This window comes from Dama dama, chromosome 33, assembly GCF_033118175.1.
Source record: "Dama dama isolate Ldn47 chromosome 33, ASM3311817v1, whole genome shotgun sequence".
In the NCBI taxonomy this organism is placed as follows: domain Eukaryota; kingdom Metazoa; phylum Chordata; class Mammalia; order Artiodactyla; family Cervidae; genus Dama; species Dama dama.
The window spans coordinates 72,309,285-72,327,815 of NC_083713.1; the positions used below are offsets into that span (position 1 = coordinate 72,309,285).

An 18,531-nucleotide genomic window follows, 5' to 3' on the forward strand; every position below is an offset into this window, starting at 1 on the left:
CAATTACTGCCACTTTTTACGGTTTCTCCTCACATTCTACTGAGTTGAATCTTGGTTATATGGGACATCTGGTGAGTTCTGATGGACACCAGAACTTAAGCTATGAAAAAAGCACTGAACCTCGCTTCTCTGGGGAGAATCCTATTGTCAAACCCAAGAGTAGCTCAGGGTTTCTTCTCCATTTTTGAGTTATTTGTTGTCATTTTGTTTTTTTAGATGATCTCTTATTTTTGGTTTCTGTATGCTGACTCTACTTCCCTAGTGTTTGAAACAGAACACTGCACATGGTAGGCAGTAAATAAGTATTGATTGATCAAAAGTAACATTCTGAAATTGTGTTGTATTATAACCAGCTTATCTCAAATCCTACCTTTCTTGTATCCACTTGTCACACACCCATTGTTGTTTAGTTGCTAACTTGTGTCGGAGTCTTTTTGCAACCCCATGAACTGTCGCCCATCAGGCTCCTCTGTCCATGGGATTTTTTAGGCAAGAAAACTGGAGTGCTTTCCCATTTCCTTCTCCAAGGGATCTTTCTGACCCAAGGACTGAACCTGCCTCTCCTACATTGCAGGTGGATTCTTTACCCCTGAGTCACCTGGGAAGCCCCACACACCCATACCAGTTCAGAAATCATGGAAACTCAGTTCATTGCCCTGGGAATGTTTTAATTTGCTATTTAAACAACAAATTAGTTTTGTAAAGGAACAGTTACCATTTGTACTTGTATTGCAAAAGCACATTTATCATAGAAATTTACCAAATATTTTATAAAAAGAAAAACATTAGCAATTACCTGTATTCCCACTAGTCAAAAAAACTTTGGGGTTTTAAAAAAGGAACCTAAAATATTTTCAATCCAGAGATTCCTTTCTGCTAATTAAAATCCTTAAATGATATATTGACATGTTTGATCATTGAAAATCATTAGGTGGAACCTCAGACGTGTTTTGGAACAGAGAAGGACATTTATCCCCCAAATTTATTGCATATTGTGTACCAGGATAGCATGCTAGGCTTTGAAAATTAAAAAATGACTGAGACATGGCCTCTTCTTTCAAGCTGCTTTGTAGTACAGTCGGAGAGAGAATTTTAATATGTGTGGTGGAGATATGCACAGGCTCTTTCGGGGCTCATCAGGTCCCACAGGGTAAGGAGGAGGGAGAGGAGAGAAGGGAGCAGACAGTTACTTCATACGTGGGACTAAAATTCAGTTAACACTGAACTGGAGATGTACCATGGCCTGAGGACAGACAGACAGAAATGTATAAATAAAGGGTACACCCTGGGTACTTACTGCTCTTATTTCCAGATTGGAGTTCCATCTTTTATCCTTTTAACATTCTTCCTATGCATCCCCCCAACACATATACACACACTGCTATACAGAACTCTGTTTGTATAAGGTGCTTCAAATATTGATTAGACAAAAGCATTAAATAATGTTTATGGGGGAAATTTACATTATACTCCTTTGTGAACATTGGAGCACCCACACATGTGAATGAAGAAGCGCTGGGAGTTCAGGCCTCTCCTTACGTGCTGGCTTCTTGCTGGCTGAACCTCTTACCTCTCGTCTCTAGTTCAAGAGCTGAGAGCCAGGATAGTCCTAAACCCTACCCAAGTCTTCGTCTTACCAGAAGGAATAACTGTAAGAAAATTCACAAAACCCTTGAGTGTTTTGAAGTTCTGACTGTAGGCTAGGTTCCCTCCAACACGAGTGAAATCACTGATAACTATGGCTCCTGAATGTCCCCATTTGTTTCAGGATTAACACCAACCAGGCATGGGTCCAAATTATACACTACGAGGATGTGGAAAAACCTGTCTGGTGATCGGTGGGTCACTTAACATCTGTGTGTCTTGTCTCCCACAGGATGCTGCAGATGAACTGGATGCCTTGCTGTTGTCTCTCACTGAGAATCTCCTTGACCACACAACCACACCTCAGGTAAAGACGCTTTAAAACAGGGAGATGGAAAGGTATTGCTGTTTGAAATTGTCCCTGATAGATTCCAGTTTTTACCTTGTCTATAGTTTAGTAAGACTTTTCATTTCATGAATTTATATTTTAGTAACCACGTAGCATTGCTTTTCTATACTAAGTTCTGCCAACTTGAATCTTTATGTCATTACATAACCACATGTTAACTGTGAGCCTATTTGTAACTAAAGTGAAAGTCACTCAGTTGTGTCTGACTCTTTGCAACCCCATGGACTGTAACCTACCAGGCTCCTCTATCCATGGAATTCTCCAGACAAGAATACTGGAATGGGTATTCCCTTCTCCAGGGGATCTCCCCAACCCAGGGATTGAACCCAGGGCTCCCACACTGCAGGCAGATTCTTTACCATCTGAGCCACTAGGGAAGCCCAAGAATACTGAAGTGGATAGCCTATCCCTCCTCCAGGGGATCCTGCCAACCCAGGAATCGAACCGGGGTCTCCTGCATTACAGGAGGGTTCTTTACCAGCTGAGCTACCAGGGAAGCTCTTTTTGTAACATAATCCTGTTAAACAGCATGAGAGGAACATGTGGGGGTAAACCAGCTTCTTCTATTGTCTGAACTTCTAAAGAGTTCAGACAATAAAGAATTTTAATTTAAAAAGAAAACATTTACAGAAAGATGGAATCATAAGAATGGTTGACATTAAACACATTGATCTTTATTTGAGTTTGGGAGATACTGTGTTAAGTACTGTGTGTGCATGCCAAGTCATGGCCAACTGTGAGCATGATACAAATAAGAAACAGTCCCTTCCCTCCAGAGACCTGGAGACTAGTTGGGATGAAAAGTACACAGAAGCCTCATTTAGTGCCTAATGACTCGTGTGCTGGGACTGCTGTGACATCACCTGAAGGCTTGCAAGTACAGGTGGTACTCGGGTGTGTGTGTGCATCACTGGAGAGCAAAAGAAAGCACAAACTACTGGTCTCCACCCCCGGAGTTTCTGACATGGTGTTTGTGGGGTGCAGCCTGAGAAGCTGCATTTCTGACCGTTCCCGGGGGTTCAGAGGTGGGCCAGGAACCACCATCTGGTATCAGTAAACACAGAGACTTTACCAGATGCACAAACAGAAAATACAAGGAGTGTTGGTGGTATTGGGCCACAATAATCCTTTAACCAGGACAAAGAGGTAACTTCTAAGCCTAATGAAAGATAGCCTGAAGCTGGAGAAGGAATCCTTGGGGCCCAGCTCAGAACACTTATTGTGTGTCTACGCTTTCTCACAGGTGGGTGGGTGATGAAAATGAATTTCATTGAAAGCATTTTCTATCACTAGTGTATTTTTACTTCCCTGCAAATTTAGAATGTTTTCTTTGTTTTAAATAAAAATGTAGAATATGATGCATTTTAGATTCTACATATAAGCTATCCTACTATGCTTACTAATTTTTAGTTATTAGAACTGTAATACTCTTTTAATAAATTGAGCTTTTTAAGTGATTTTGATACGTGATGAGGCCAGTCCAGCATCATTATGCTGATATTTTGCTGTTTTTGATTGTTAGTTCTTTCAGATGGTTTTTAGAATAACTTTGTCAAGTTTCACTCCCTTGAAAGCCTTTGAAGTTTTTATTGTGATTGTATTAAATCCATAAATTACCTTGAGGAAAGAACTGATATATTTGTGATTATCGTCTTGGCTAAGAGTATAAAATGTTTTTCTCATCCAAGATTTCCTGTTTCTCCTAAAAGTTACGTAGTTATAGTCTCCCCAATATAAATTTTATGTTTTCCTATTTTTGTTATTTCCAGACCCTTTATGGTTTTTTTGCTAGTAAGATTTTTTACCCATTATAGTATTTAGGACTTAACAGAGAATAGTCTGTAACATCCTCTGTAATGTCATCTGCAAGTCTTCTCTGTTCTTTGTCAGGTTAAATGCTAAATGCTTTATAGTTTTGTTGATGTTGTGAATGGTATTTAATTTTTTACTATTGAATTCTTAAGTTGATTTTGTGTTTAGGAAACTTGCTGAGTTCTTTTCAGTAGTCATTCTGCTGATACTCTCAAATATTCTGTCATCAGTTTCTGGGGTGTGTTTAGTATCTCTGTCTGCAATTATTGGTTAATCCATTTCTTAACCTATTGTTGGATCTTTCGATTTTGTGTGTATTTTGAAGATAGATGCATGTTTGTTGATTGTAATTATACTTTTCCTGAGCTCCTTTTAACACTTAAAATTGTCCTTGTTTGCCCCTTTTGCCTCTCTTTATTTCCCTTTTGATTGATAAAAATTTGACAACGTAGCTTTAAGTTTGAATCGCCTTAAGTAGAATTTTCTGTTAATTGATTTTCAGTCAAAAGTCTCTATGCTTTGATTGAGTTTAAATCCACTTATATTTACTGTAATTATTGTTATTATAGGACTTCTTTCTGCCAAACCATTTTTTGTTAACTTTTACTGTACTTCTTTTCTCTCTGTTTTATTTTCTATGGTTAAAAATTCATTTCTTAATATTGATGGGAAAGTCATATTTTATATATTTTAAAAGTGTCTATTTTTTAATAATTTGGCTGTGCCTTGTCTTAGTTGTGGCATGCAGGATCTAGTTTCCTGACCAGGGATAGAACCTGGGCCCCTTGCATTGGAAGTGTGGAGTCTTAGCCACTGAACCACCAGGGGAGTCCCTTTATTTTGTATTTTTATTCTTTTGATAGTTACCTAAATTACTAAGACCTGAACTTATATTAATTTTTTCTTATCAGAATGTCACCAGTGCAAGGGCTAGTGTTACGTTTCCATAAAACAGGGAGAGTTGGGAGTTATTAGATGACTGTTCTACACATAAAAGTGAGATCTAGCAAATCAAACATTAAAAAGACTATAACAAAGGCCCTATGAGTCAGTAGCAGTGTGGGTGTTTTTATTCTGTTTGCTGCATGCATAATTAGAAAATGGACTGTATAGAGACAGATTTTTTTTCTCTGTACTTTCTTTTTTGCTGTTGCATTTGAATTAGTCACAGTCCCCTGTTCAAGAAGGCTGTGATTATTTGTAATGAACTGAAATGAAATTTCAGAAAATAAACAGTAAATTGAATGCTAGGGATTTTGGGGAAATCCCTAGTAAATGCCCTGAAAGTGGTAGTAGTATTCAGACTCCACCCCCAGCCCACGCGTTTCAGAGCAGAAGAGAGCATTATGAGTATAATTATAAAAATCCAATCTTCCCTAAAAGTAAATATACATATACATTTTTTTCAGGTGTCTTCAACATCAGCGATCACACCCCGTTGGATTGTGCCAGTAAGTTAATGATATTTAGAATTTTTCTTTCTGTTCTCCTTACAGAATGAGGCCTGAAGGAGTACCAGGTTCTTATTTTCCCTTGAAAACCTGGGGTCATCATCAAAGCTCTTTTAATTAAACTTACTGGCTTCAAACTAGTGATATAACTTTTCTGTTTGTAAATGTGTAAGGGTGCTAACAAAAATAAAAATAAAAATCTGATGTGAAGGATAGTAAAAGCAAATAAAAAACAAAAAAAGCAACTGTGATCATAAATATCCTTCCCATTACCATAATTGTTGGAGAAGATGGCTTGGAGCTGAAGTGCTGGTTGTCAGGGAGGTGTGATCACCTCCTCTCAGACGTGTTGTGTGTCTTTCTCAGCAGAGCACTGTCCTTCCTAATGGGCTTGCAGGAAATGGGTTTTCCCTGACGGGGAAGGAAGGGCTGGGTAGCAGAGAGCTCATCTCGCCCCCAGCGCCGTTCTTGGTGGACGCCGTGACCAGGTGAGGAATTATTTCTCAGTTGCACTTCTTAGGCATCTGTTAGGAGGAAAGAAATAATAAAATTATTTGCATTTAAAGCAATAATGTCCATTCTTCTTTACCGAACTTAATTGAAACTGAATAAATCTCTTCCTCTGTTAATTATTTAGAGTAGTGTTTTTTCTTTTTCTTGTCAGTAGCAATTTTCTACAAAATTAAGAAGTAGACTTTATTTTTTTTTAATTGGAAGTCTTTGTTAGATAAAGATGTTAATAGGTCTATCTTTAAAATTTTATATTTGTTTTAAAATTGATTTATATCTTTTCCTATCATGCTTTACTGTTACGTTGTCCATCAATACAGAGGAAGAGATGCAGATGAGGATAGGGCAGGGGATTCCCAAGGTGAGGGCTCTGGTGTAGCTTTCACTGAAGCCTGCTTGTTGCAGCTCATTTTATCTCATTGCTTGCCACAAACAGAAACTGAACTCAGAAGAGCTTTTGTTCAGCATGTTATTCTTCAACTTTTATTACCACCAAGACTGTGCCTGTTTTGCAGAAGATTTTGCCTTCATTTCTTACCTCTGACTTTTTCATGGGTGTGTTTGCTGTTTCTCACATCTTCCTGGTGTTGAGAATGCAGATCAGTTGTAGTAGATGCTTTAGAGAATGAATAAAAAAAAAAAATTCCTAAGTATAAAGGAAAAGTTACTAGAGATGGTTAATTTGAGAGAAACTCATAGTTCATTTTAAAATTGTTGTCTTACCTCTGTAGTCTTTAATATAATTGTTTACTCAGCAAACAACTGATTGGATATTAGGTACCAGGCATTACTTCTCTCTGGCATTGAAGAGAGCTGTGAAGAGGATGGATGTGGGGCCTGTTTCCCAAACATGTATGACTAGTAGTACCCACTGTTAAAGTAGAGATTACCTGCAGAGAGCCAGGTAATAATTCTCTGTAATTGCGTTTACACAGTAAAATGTGAGTTCTTACAGACTTCCAAATGTTAAGTCACAGATGACATCAGGGCCTTGTCTCCATTCCTTCCCAAAGCAAATAAATCATAAAGGAATTAGATTAAAAATAACAGATAGTACACCTGAAGCTAGTATAATATGGCAGGACCTTGATGAGGAAAACAGGACAGTAAATCAGTGAAACACTGGAGTCCGGAAGCAAACCCACACAAATACAGTTCCCTGATTTATGCAGTGCTGAAGGAAAAGAGTAGCAGTCAGCCTAACAAGTTAAATATCCTTAGGGGAAAAAGTCATCTTGACCCAGCCTCATACTGCACACCAAAATCTACTGTAAGTGCACTGAAAATCTGAAATGTCCATAAATAAAGGTTTTAGCAAAAAATATAGTACACATCCTTGTGGCCTTGAGATAAGCAAAGATTTTTTAAACAAGTCATAAAATGCTATGTTCATTCAGGAAAAAATTGACAACTTGGATTGTATCAAAAAGCTTGTTTATCAACATGCAATTTCAAGCACTCAAAAAAGAAGCCACACAGTAGAGAAGGCAGCTGCCACTTCCCATCTCTCTGACTCTGTCTCTCTCACAAAGGACTGATCCAGAATATATAAAGAGCTTTTGTGAATCAAGAAGAAAATTGCAGCTCAATAGAAAAATTGGCAAAAGAGTTGAAAAACAGTTCACAAGAAGGATATCCAGATGGCCAATAAACCATTAGATGATGCACACCTTGACAAGTCATTGAGAAATACAAATTCAAACCACTGTGATACCACTCCATACACCTAAAATGGCTCAAGTGAAAGAGACATGTAGTACCAAGTAGAGATGAAGTCATAGGGCAACAGAAGCTCTGTAAATTTAAATAACTGTGTTGCACGTAGATTTGGCAGTATCTATGAAAGCTGAAAATACTCTTACATGCATACTCAATAGAAATACAAATATACATCCATTAAAGGTATGTACAAAAATGTTTATAGCAACTGTATTCATCATAGTAATTGAAAACTTAAAAATCCGTTAGCAGTCGACTAGATAAATACTAGACTAGAGCAGTGAAAACGAACGAACTAAGTGTGTTAGAGGAAGACTGATGAGTTGCTCACCTGAGTTATGTTAAGTGTTTATTGCTGTGTAAGGGGTTACCACACAGCTAACAGCTTAAAACAGCACAGGTTTCTGCAGCCTCATCCCTGTGGGTCAGGAGTCTGGATACAACCTAGCTGTGTCCTCTGCTGCAGAGACTCTCCCAGGTGCCAGTTGGGGAGTTGACCAGAGCTGGGCCATCAGCTGAAGGGTCAGGTGGAGGAGGCTCTGCTGACAGGATTCAGTTCCTGAGGGGCTGCAGGCCAAGGGCCCCCATTTTTAGCTGACTTGAAGCCAAAGGCTGCCCTCAGGACTTGCCATGGAGCCTTTATTTCCAGGAAGGCACTGGGACACTTGCCTGCCACCCAGAAGTGCCCATCTGTACTGTAATCCCAGGGGTGAGGACCGGTTACTTTTGCTCCAGTCTGTTGGTTAAAGCAAATCACGGGCCTGCAATGCTCAGGGGAGGAAGTCACGTGAGAGTGCCGGGATGTTTGGGTCACTGGGGGTTGTCTTATAGTGTCTGTTACACAATAATGGTGAGCAAAGTAAAGCTCAGAAAGAGGCCCAGCCCTCGAGGAACCACGCAGTGACTCCTCTCGAGGTCTGGTTTCAGAGCCCTCGTGATGCTGTTCCCTGACCTGTGTGCTGATGGTACAGGTGCGGCTGGTGTGAGGGTTCCCCAACCTCCAAGCTCCTGCTGCTTTGTGCACGCCAGCATGTGAGCGTTGTAATCAGTAACGTGTTTAAAAGGATGGTGCTGGCGTTGCATCTCTGAGGATTCAGATTTTGTGGGCGTGTGCACTGTGCAAATCTTATTTTAAAGGCTTAAAACAGGAGCGGAGACAACGGCAGTTGAAAGAATGAACAAGTTTGGGGAGGAGCAAAATGACAGATGAGTGGTAAATAGCTTGACAGGAGAAAACTGAGATCTAAGCCTGAAATGGGGCAGGAATGGAAACTGGAAAAGTAAGAACCACGTTCTCACTGTTGCTCTGAGGAAAGTCTCAGGAGGTAAGAGGGACCAAATATCATGAAGATGATCCAGGTGGAGCTGAGAACTGGAGACTTGGTTGAAAGCATCTAGAACCATTTAGAACTCGACCTCCCCACGAGGTATTCCCAGAAATGATTAACCAAGTTAAAAATAAGATCCAAAGAATGCATGGAAGATAAGATTCAGGAAATCTGCAAAAAAGTAGAATAAAAAGCTGGAAATTGAGACAGAAGAGAAAGTTCGAGGATTGGTCTAGGAAGTCCAATATGTGAATCATTGGAGAGCCAGAAGAAAGAACAGAGTAAATAAAAGTGACCAAAATATTTTAAAAAGGAATCAAGATTTTTCCAGAACATAAGTACTTGAGTTTTACATTAAAGGAGCTCAGTGAGTACCCAATAACACAATGAAAATAGATGACACCGTGGAACATCATGAGGTTTCAGAATATCAAATTTAAGAGAGGATGTAGGTCTTCAGAGAGGGCGAGAGAAGAGTACTTACAAAGGACTGGTAATCAGATGACAAAGCTAGGAGATAATAAATAGAGCAGTGCCTGCAGAATCTGGAGAAGAATCGTTTCCATCTCGTATTTTATACCCAAACTACCAGTGCAGCGTGAGATTAAAACGACATTTTCAGGCGTTCCCTGGTGGTTCAGTGGTTAGGGCTCTGGGCTTTCACTGCCAGGGCCTGAGTTCAGTCCCTGGTCAGGGAACTAAGCTCTCCCACATGCCACATGACATAGCCAAAAAAAAGAAATTTTAAAACATAGAATTCCTCTAAAATAGATGTTTCTAAGGTGACTTTTGTCAGGAAACTACTTAACTGGAGGATGTGTTCCATCAAAATAGGGTGATTATAATTGGCTACACCCCAATACAAAAGAAAAAGTTTAAAATTTGAAAATAAATAGAAGGTTTAAAAAAAAAAAAAAACCAACCAGATGAGTATCCCAGAAAGAAACCATGCGACCCAGGAAGCAGGTGCAGGAATTTACCAGGAGGAAAGTGAAGCAGGCCTAGAAGGGATCCTGTGCGGATTTGAAGAGGACGTAGCATTCCAGGAAGGATATTGCCAAGGGAAATGACAAAACACAGGATCACCCACCCCTAAGTTAAAGAAAACTTACAGGAGAACAGAGCCATGGTGCGTTTGCCAGGTTAGGGACACACGTTAGACACGCAGTGTTAGACACTGGGCACGCCGCCACGGTGAAAACCAAGGCGCTCCCTCAGTCCAGGGAAAGCAGACTCTGTAAGGGAGGAACTGTAGCACACTCAGAGTGAGCCGTGAAGTGTTTATGTGATTATAGCAAGCACTGGATGTTAACATGATCACAGTTGTTCCAAAACTGTGTTGAAAAGATAGGAAGGGAGGACCATGGCGGGGTGTCCTTGTGGAACCACACGCCTTAGGGCAGTCAGGATGCTGCAGGGAGCCTCCCCAGAGGGCAGCTTAGAGCTGCAAGCACTGGGCTGGCCTGAGTCTCTGGTTCAGGGAGCCTGAAGCGGGGCCTGAGAACCTGCATTTATGACAAGTTCCAGGGACCACACTTTGAGAAGTCGAGACCCAAAGCATGAAGGGAAACACCAGGAGAAACCAGTGGCAGTGTTGTCTCTGCCAGGTAGGAATGAAGAAGCGGGTTCCAGCGACTGCTGACTGCTTTTTCATTTATGTGTCTTGCTAGTGCTTCTGACATTAATCTCTGTCCTTGGTACTTTGATGATGTTTTCAGTTTTGTGAAACCGAAGTAGGTGCTGTTACGCCTCTGCACCTCCATCCATGCTCTTCACCTCAGGCAGAGCCCACGCACTTTTAAAAAAATATTTATTTATTGGCTGTACGACATAGCAGGAGGGATCTTCGTTCCCCAGCCTGGAGTCAAGCCCACACCCCCTGCGTTGGAAGTGCAGAGTTTTAATCACTGGATCCCCAGGGAAGTCCCAAAGACCAAGTACTTTTACTCTTCCTTTAGCTGCAACAGGCAGAGGAGGTGGCGCCGGGCCGTGAGCACAGGAACCCCTACGCTGCTGCTTCCAGGGCGTGTGGCCATCCTGCTCACCGCGTTGTCCATGTCCGTGTTCTAGTAACAGCCCTGACTCAGCAAGAAACTGGGTATCTGTTCAGTGCGTTTTATTCAAGAAGTCGGGGAAAATCAATGTCCATTTCAAGATGAAAAAAGCATTGGTTATTTAGAAAGTGACCTTGTGTGAAATTGCTGAATTACGTTTACAAGGCAGCCCCCCTTGCTCTCCACGTGCTCTGTGGGGCACTGGTGGGGAGATGCATGTTGCTCTCTTGTGGGAGGGTTGTCTTTTCATTTTCCAGAAACTGAATAACACATTCTTTCCTCCTGTCAGCTCTGCTCCAGCCTCAGCTGGAGAAGCCACCTTGAAGCAGAAGTGTTTGCTGACGACTGAGCTCTGAGGGATGGCGGCTCTCCTATGGCCCGAGGCCGGGCCCCCAGCGTCCATCCCAGAGCCCACTGCCGCCCGGGCCAGTTCCGCACCAGCGGGTAAAAGGCTCACCTGGTTTAGGCTTCAGTTCCGTGAAAAAGCAGCTACATTTCCGTCCAGCTGGAAGGGCTAATTACACTACACTTTTGCCCAAGTGACACAATACAGTCTTCCACTCTCCCCGATTCTGCTGCAGTTGTGAATCCCTAGTGGTGGGGATGCCGCGCCCTGTGGTTTCCTCCGCGCTCTTGGCTCCGCCTAGTGGCTGTGAGTGTTCACGACGCCCCTTTGGGTGGGCTGTCCCTGGCGGTCGTCATCAGCCTGGCAGAGGTTCCTTCTCTCGCTGGTGTCAGGGTGGGTGTCCCTGAATGCCTGCTGGAGAAACTGTACCTTTCTATCATTGTCTGGAGATCGGTGATTTAGATAGATTAATGATTACTAAAGAGAAGTTTTTAGAATTCAGAGGATTTTCAGATGCTTCCCATACTTTTGACTTTTTGCTGGACTGGCCGTCTTGACACTGCAAGTTTACATCAAGGCAAGATAGACTGTGAGAAGAACTACAGGAAAGTCAGTAGCCTGGCGTGCGTTTTCAGCCCAGCCTCCCCTCAGGAAGCTTGTCTCCATGGCCCTCACACACCTGTCACTCTTTGGCCTGGAAGGGGTGGGGAGGGTTGCAGAGAGCCTGAGGCATTTCCTCCAGGCACCCACACTTCTTCCTGGGCCACAGGGGACTGAAGGCCATGTGACTCGGGGACGGAAGGAGCGCGTGGTAGTTTCTGGGCGCCTCTTTGGATGAAGGCTCCATTTCTTTTTAATGTAAGCTGAGTAAACTTAGATTTTGTAAACTAAAGGGAAAAAAATACCAGGATAGAAATAGGCGATTGGGTTAGGGGGATCCACATCTAAAACTAAATGCAGATGTTGAGAGAATGTTAGGATCTTATGTTACTTTAAAGGGGTTCTTTCGAATTTCCTCATTGCTTTCCAGCTGTACAGAAAGTTCTGGATGTTAAGGTGGTATATTCTCATTATAGAAAATAGAGAAAAGAATTTCAACACCCAGAAAAATACTCTTTTAGCTTTAAAACTTTGGAATGTGTAAAGTAAACCTCCGTTGCCGTGGGGAATGAGGGTGATCTGGAAACCGTGTTGGGAAGTTGTCGTTAATCCCTGTTATCAAGGGCTGATGTTAAAGTATACCTCCTGGAATTTGGTTTTGGTTTCCTGCCCTGCAGAAACCAGAACTTAATTGAGTGTTAATGTATGCTGTTCTCCATAAAAAAACACGCGGTTTTAAGATCTTTAAAACTCCATGGTCTAGACTGTCGTGGGTTCCCTGTAACATAGTCAGCTCAGGCAGTCACACGCTTGTGTCTGACTGGAGAGGGTTTTCTTCCTGTGCTGTTCCCGGGACCTGTAGAGGCTGGAAACTACTTTGCACCAAACAGTTTTGCTGAAGGAAGGGGGCTTGGCTCTTCTTGCCGGCTACCTCTTGTAGCCCTTAGGCTGAGACTGCGGACTTGACCCAGGACGAGCTGGACTGGATGTTGTGTTTTCAGCACACTGATGACGCTGCAGGCAGAGCGTTAAGGCCGTGTTTCTGGTCACAGAGACGTTTTCTAGATCTTGGAGCTAGGTTGTTGAAAATATCCCCTTACCTTTGTGTCTTCTGGTACCTGTATCCTTGCCAGTCAGAACACTGAGGAGACTTTCTTAAAATGCATTTGAATCTCAAGCTAAAAGGAAGTTTTGTTTCAGGTCCTGAGGAAGAGTGGTAAATATGGAAATTGATATTTTAATGAATCAGCCCTGACAGAAAAGATGCCTGTCAGATATACATCTCATTCCCCATCTGCCGTCCCCAGGCAACTGTAAGGCTCCCCCTGCTCTGCCCACCTGGGGCGGGGGGGAAGGGGGAGCAGCAGACGTGAGTCAGGATGCTGGCAGAGAGCCGAGTGTGGGGACTCTGGATGGACCGGTGGGCAGGTGGTCACGCTGCGGGGGCAGTGGGGGTCCTGCTGAGGTGGCCCTGTGACTGCTGGCCCTCAGGCACAGTTCCTGACGATGGAAGATCTCAGCGCCCTCCTTTGCGTTGGGACCAGCTCGTCCGCTGAGTGCAGCTCTGGGGTGACATGCCACTGCGGTCGGGTGGGAAGCTTCGCCGTGTCTAGAGTCTCCTTTGCTCTGTGCAGCTGGAGAGTCCTGGCCGCGTCTGATCCCATCAGGAGTGAGGAGCACGTGTCTGGAAAGAGCAGGAATGACAGTGTGTGGGAGCACTGTGAGCACCCCTGCATTGGAGGGTGCTTGGAGAGGGTTTATAGCTGAGCTGATAGACCTGTTTGGCGGAAGTGACCGAAGCCTGCTTGAGCCAGAGGCTCAGTTCTATGTCACTTTCTTTCCAGTTTTCACTCTGGTGACTCCCTAGGAGCTAGGATGATGGTGCTTGTGGCTGTGGGCAGGTTTAGGGGCTCAGGGTGGGTGAGTGGGAGGGAGCTGCTTTTGTTCTCTTGCCGTTGCCTGGTTGGTCTGTGAGGATCTGCAGTTTCTGGTGATTTGCAGAGTTCAGGTAGTGCTGAGGCCCTCGTCTCCTGCCACCTGAGGGTGGAGGTTGTCAGTGTTTAGGGCCCAGGTGCAGATCGGCTCACGTCTTGGCTGAGAAGGTGGGGGAGTGGAGAGCTGGCCTGGGTGTGCAGGTGGGATTTAAAGTCAGGTTGGTAGGTTTCAGTTTTCTCCCGTAGACTCTTCTTGAGAACTTGTGAAGTAGCACATGAAATCCTGTTTCTCAGGACCTTACAAAGGTCATAGCATCTGTGTGCACACGAAGGGCTCATTGTTCTTACATTCCTGCCCTTGTGGAAACCCTGCTGAACAAAGGAATGATTAGACTCCTTTGATCCTGATAAATTTAGAAATACCCTTAGGTGCTTTCCTAAAATGTTGATGTTGTTTTGAGAAATTTTATTAAACATGTCTTATAGTCTCCTAAGTTTTTGTCTTTACCTATATCTACTTGTGCGGTCACAGAAGTTCTCTGGACACTGGAAACCCCTGCTTCCTGACTGCTTGTTCCTCATGCGTCTCATTTCTGGCCAACACTGCCTCTGTCTCCTCTTGGACAAGTCGCTGCAGAAACCCCCTCAGATTGGATTATTTGGCAGTCATTTGCACAGAGGGAAGTTCTCTTATTTTTCTGTAAGTCAGGCTCTTGAGAAGCCAAATTCTCAGCTTCTCATTGAGGGCTGGGACAGCAGGCAGGAAAGTGAGGAGCGGAGGTGGTGAAGTGGCAGGTGGTGCCCCCTGCCGCCCGAGTGTGGGCAGTGTAGATGGAGGTGAGTGCCCCGGCTTGGCTGCAGGCAGGGACATCTTCCTGGCAGTTTCCCGCAGATGGCTCCCGGGAGCCAGCGGGTGTTCAGACGGGCTCTGCAGGTTCTCTGTCCCTGGAGGCCCTGGCATTTCTCCGTTGGCATTCTCACTCCCGTGTGGACAAGACAGTCCTGGGCTCCCATCCCCGAGAGGCCGGGAGGGCTCCCAGTTCTGATCCATTGTGCCCTAGCGTTTTGGTTGCTTGGGAACCTGGAGTCTTGTAATGCATAATACACATTCCATATTATTTGTTCTTATTCCTCTCACAAATGTAAACCTATGGTTCCTGAATGTTCAGAAGAACGTTGGGAGCTTTTCCTGTCTGTTAGCCTGCAAGTTGAGGAAGTTTGTTTGGTTCATTGAAATTTGCCCTGAACTCTGCTGAATTCACATGCTGGCAGAGCTGTGATTGTCTCCAGCTCTGAGAGGTGGGATCTGCGAGCCACTTTATCACATTGATGGAGACCATGATTCAGTCCCTTTGCAGGGTTTTTATTCATCAGAGAAGCGTTTGGGTGCAGACCTCTGCTCTTTAATCTTCCTGTCTGAATATGATAGATGGTTACAAGGACCTCACTAACTATTTTGTGTTTACTTTTTATATGTATAAAGCTTTGAAGTAGCTTTTAAAGTGTAATTTATTTTTTTATCAAGTGCACTATTCCTGCAATGTGTCCCAGTTTTATATGACTTGTACTAGGAGCACCGCACTCACCTGTGAGTTGTTTGTTCAATGAGATGACCGCTGTAGACGTGACCACCAATAAAGTTTTCCTGAAGCACTTAGTTTTGTGAGCCGTTGCAGTTTCTTGGACGTGTGACGCATGCCTCCTGAGCCCGTCTCTTCTCAGCAGAGCTGTTGGCAAGAGTCAGTAGGAGCAGGACCGCGGTGTGTGGTGTTCGTCTTGATGTGAGTGGTGTAAATCTGGATGTCGATTCTGAGAGTTAAGAAGCCCCATTGGCCACCCCCAGCACATCCTGGGAAGAGCAGCGTGGTGCAGGAAGAACCGCTCACTACCCATCGGGCCTGGTGGAGCCGTCCCGGTGCCATGCCCCTGCACCCTGCACTCCCTCCCCCGCCCTGCGGGCCGCACCAGGCCCAGGGAGGACCCCTGAGAACTGGCTCAAACCCAGTCAGCTGGGTTGTCCTGCGTGCCCCAAGCTGTAGGCCTTCCCACAAACCAAAGGCAGAAAGAAGTGGGCAGCTGGGGGAGACTGGACCTCCCAGGACTCTCTGTCCAGGAGGGCACATCCGCCCCCAGGTTCCAGGGTTGGGGGGGTGAAGCCAGGTCCCCAGAGACCTGGATGGTCTGCTGTCTGAGCAGTCCTGGTTTACCTGCCAGGGTCCCAGGTTCCCCCTCCCCCCGCAGCCCGAGAGTGAAGCCCATTCTGCCTAACCCAAAAGGCAGGCCGGGCTTTGCTTTTCCGAGCCCAACACGCTTAGGCGGACGGACAGCACCCAGTGACTGACCATTTCCGAGGTGTCAGGCTATCTGTGCAAGGGTGTCACGTCCCCGCCAGTAACACCAACCCTCCCGCCACCCAGTGACACAGGGAAGCCCTTTCAGATCAACCAGTGGTGACCAGCAGACACCACTGCTGCAGAACACACAGCAAACAGCGGGGTCCAGGCATCAGACCCCGAGCCCTACATCTGGGACATCCAGTGTCCTGGGAGCAGGAAGCCTTTAAGAGCTGAGTGAGGAAGCTGGGTTGGGGACCACTGTGCAGAAACCATGGGGCCGCCGGGTTGTTCTGGCATTGTCCTGCTCATCACCACGTTATGGCAGCAGGGGCTCGGAGGGCTTTTGCCGTCTCCACCTTGGACCCAGGGGTGCCGAGTGGGATGCCAAGCGGTCCCTTATCCTGGCCCGCTCATGAACCAGGGAAGGTTCATGAGATACATTTTTCTCTCCTATTTGGCCACAGACCCAGAGGATACTTGCAGGCCAGCTGCTGTCCCAGGCTTGGGCTGCAGTGGAGGGCACAGAGGGGGCCTGGGAGGCCCTGGAGGCAGGCAGTGTCTAAGCCAAGGTGGCCGAGAGCCAGAGAGGCTTGTCTGGTGGTGACGCAGAGAGAAACTGCTCTGTGGTCACCCTTCTGGGAGATAACCCAGCCTGTGGGTCAGCAGCATCCACGGGCAGTCAGGCCGGAGGCCCAGATGGACCAGCGTTGGAAAGAAGCTGCAGGAGGCCCCCAGCCCATGTCCCAGCATGTATGATGGAGCTGTTGATGCCATATGCCCCAGGAGATACAGACGGGGTGTGGATTTGGACAGACTGAGCTCTCTGCAAGGACTGGATGTGCCCACAGATGTTCTTGCACCAGAAAGAGTTTCACAACAGCTCAGGCTGGGTGTGGCCAGCAAAGGCTCACTGGCTGTGAACAGGAGGGCTGCATGGACTCCTGCTTTCAGAACCGCAGGGGACCCAGAACTCGCCCCATCCATCCTGAAGGAGCCGTCCTCACACCCCTTCCACAGGCACACCAGAGCGTCCATGCCCTCACCTGCCACTGAGGATGCCTGGCCTGTGCAGCAGCCCCACCAGCCGCCCTCCTGCATCTGCTTTCAGTCGAAGCCCTGCCTCCCTGATGGTAGAAGTTTCTAGAGATTTGGTCATCCCGCTGTTCCTGATAGGGGGAGGAAGGTGCCCTTACAAGTGGAGATTTCCCTTAGAAATGTCCACATTCCTCATCAGAAGGTGACTTCCACTTGGTTCAGAGTTTCCCAAATGTCTGCTATTTCTTATAAAATAACCAAATAATTCATATGCCCCAAAGACACATTTTGGGGTGGAAAATCCTGCTCTCCTACACCTTTTGCTATTGTGAATAACGCTGCTGTGAACACCGCATGTATGAGTGTCTGTTCAAGTCCTCGCTTTCAAATCTCAGGGCCATAAACCCAGAAGCAAAATTGCAGAACCATAATGTCATTCTTCTTGAGGAACCGCTGAACTCATTTCCACAGCAGCTGTGTCATTTTACGTTCCCATCAGCAACGCGTAAGCGTTCCAGTTTCCCCGCATCCTTACCGATAACTGTTCTCAGCTTTAGTTTGTTAGTTTTTTATTATAGCTGTCCTAATGGGTATAATGGAGGAGGGCATGGCAACCCACTCCAGTGTTCTTATCTGGAGAATCCCTTGGACACAGGAGCCTGGTGGGCTACAGTCCACAGGGTTGCAAAGAGTCAGACACAAAAGTGATATCTGATTATAATTCTCATTTTTATTTCCCTGTTTTATTAGTGGTGCTGAGTATCTTTTCATAGGTTTGTTGAACATTTGTGTGTATTCTTTGGAGAAATCTCTATTCAGATTCTTTGTCCATTATTAAATTGAATTGTTTTTGTTGAATTTTAGGACTTCCTTATATATCCTGGATTTTAATCTCTTACCAGATACATGACTACAAATACTTTCTGTCATTCTGTGAAATGCGTTTTTGCTGTGTTGAGAATGTCTTACTATGTACAGATTTTTTAATTTTGGTGGTCTGATTTATCTTATCTTTTTCTTGTCTTGCCTGTGCTGTTTGAGTGTCATATCCAGAGAAATCACTGTCAAATCCAGTGTCACGAAGATTTCCCCCTGTATTTTCTCCCAAGAGTTTCATAGTTTTTAGCTCTTGTATGTCTTGATTCATTTTAATTGTTATGTGTTGTATACGGTAACGATCCTATTTCATTCTTTGGCTGCGAATATCCAGAGAAAATTTTACTTCTTCCCTTTGATTTTGGATGTCATTTTTTTTTTTTCTTGGCTAATTTCTTTGGCTAGAACTTCCAGTATTCAGTGGAAGTGGCCCCCCAGAAAGGGCATCTTTGTTTTTTCCTGATCTGATTAGGTTTAGATGAAGTCATGAGCGTGGAGCCCCGTGATGTGACAGATGCGGTTAGAGAGAGGGGAAGA

At 44.7% G+C, this 18,531-nt stretch overlaps 1 protein-coding gene and 1 long non-coding RNA gene across 8 annotated transcripts in view; one reads left to right on the plus strand and one right to left on the minus strand.

Annotated features, from left to right (window-relative positions):
- EPB41L5 (erythrocyte membrane protein band 4.1 like 5) overlaps positions 1 to 15,404 on the plus strand; it is a 155,654-nt gene extending 140,250 nt beyond the window's left edge. For 2 of the 7 annotated variants that reach the window (XM_061135566.1, XM_061135568.1), the window contains exons 22-26: positions 1,877 to 1,951; positions 5,215 to 5,256; positions 5,623 to 5,744; positions 10,772 to 10,911; positions 11,157 to 15,404. In XM_061135566.1, coding sequence (XP_060991549.1) covers positions 1,877 to 1,951; positions 5,215 to 5,256; positions 5,623 to 5,744; positions 10,772 to 10,883 — 351 coding nt within the window. In that variant the 3' untranslated portion in view covers positions 10,884 to 10,911; positions 11,157 to 15,404. Of the gene's footprint in view, positions 1 to 1,876; positions 1,952 to 5,214; positions 5,257 to 5,622; positions 5,745 to 6,202; positions 6,497 to 10,771; positions 10,912 to 11,156 lie in introns of those variants that run through there. The other 5 variants (XM_061135567.1, XM_061135569.1, XM_061135570.1 and 2 more) reach the window with 5 other exon arrangements.
- Positions 3 to 7,942, minus strand: LOC133051144 (uncharacterized). The gene is made up of 5 exons (XR_009691787.1): positions 7,817 to 7,942; positions 6,490 to 6,656; positions 6,305 to 6,382; positions 5,530 to 5,780; positions 3 to 1,960 (listed from the first exon to the last, which is right to left on the minus strand). It is a non-coding gene; the product is annotated as an uncharacterized LOC133051144 (long non-coding RNA).
- Positions 15,405 to 18,531: the final 3,127 nt, after the last annotated feature.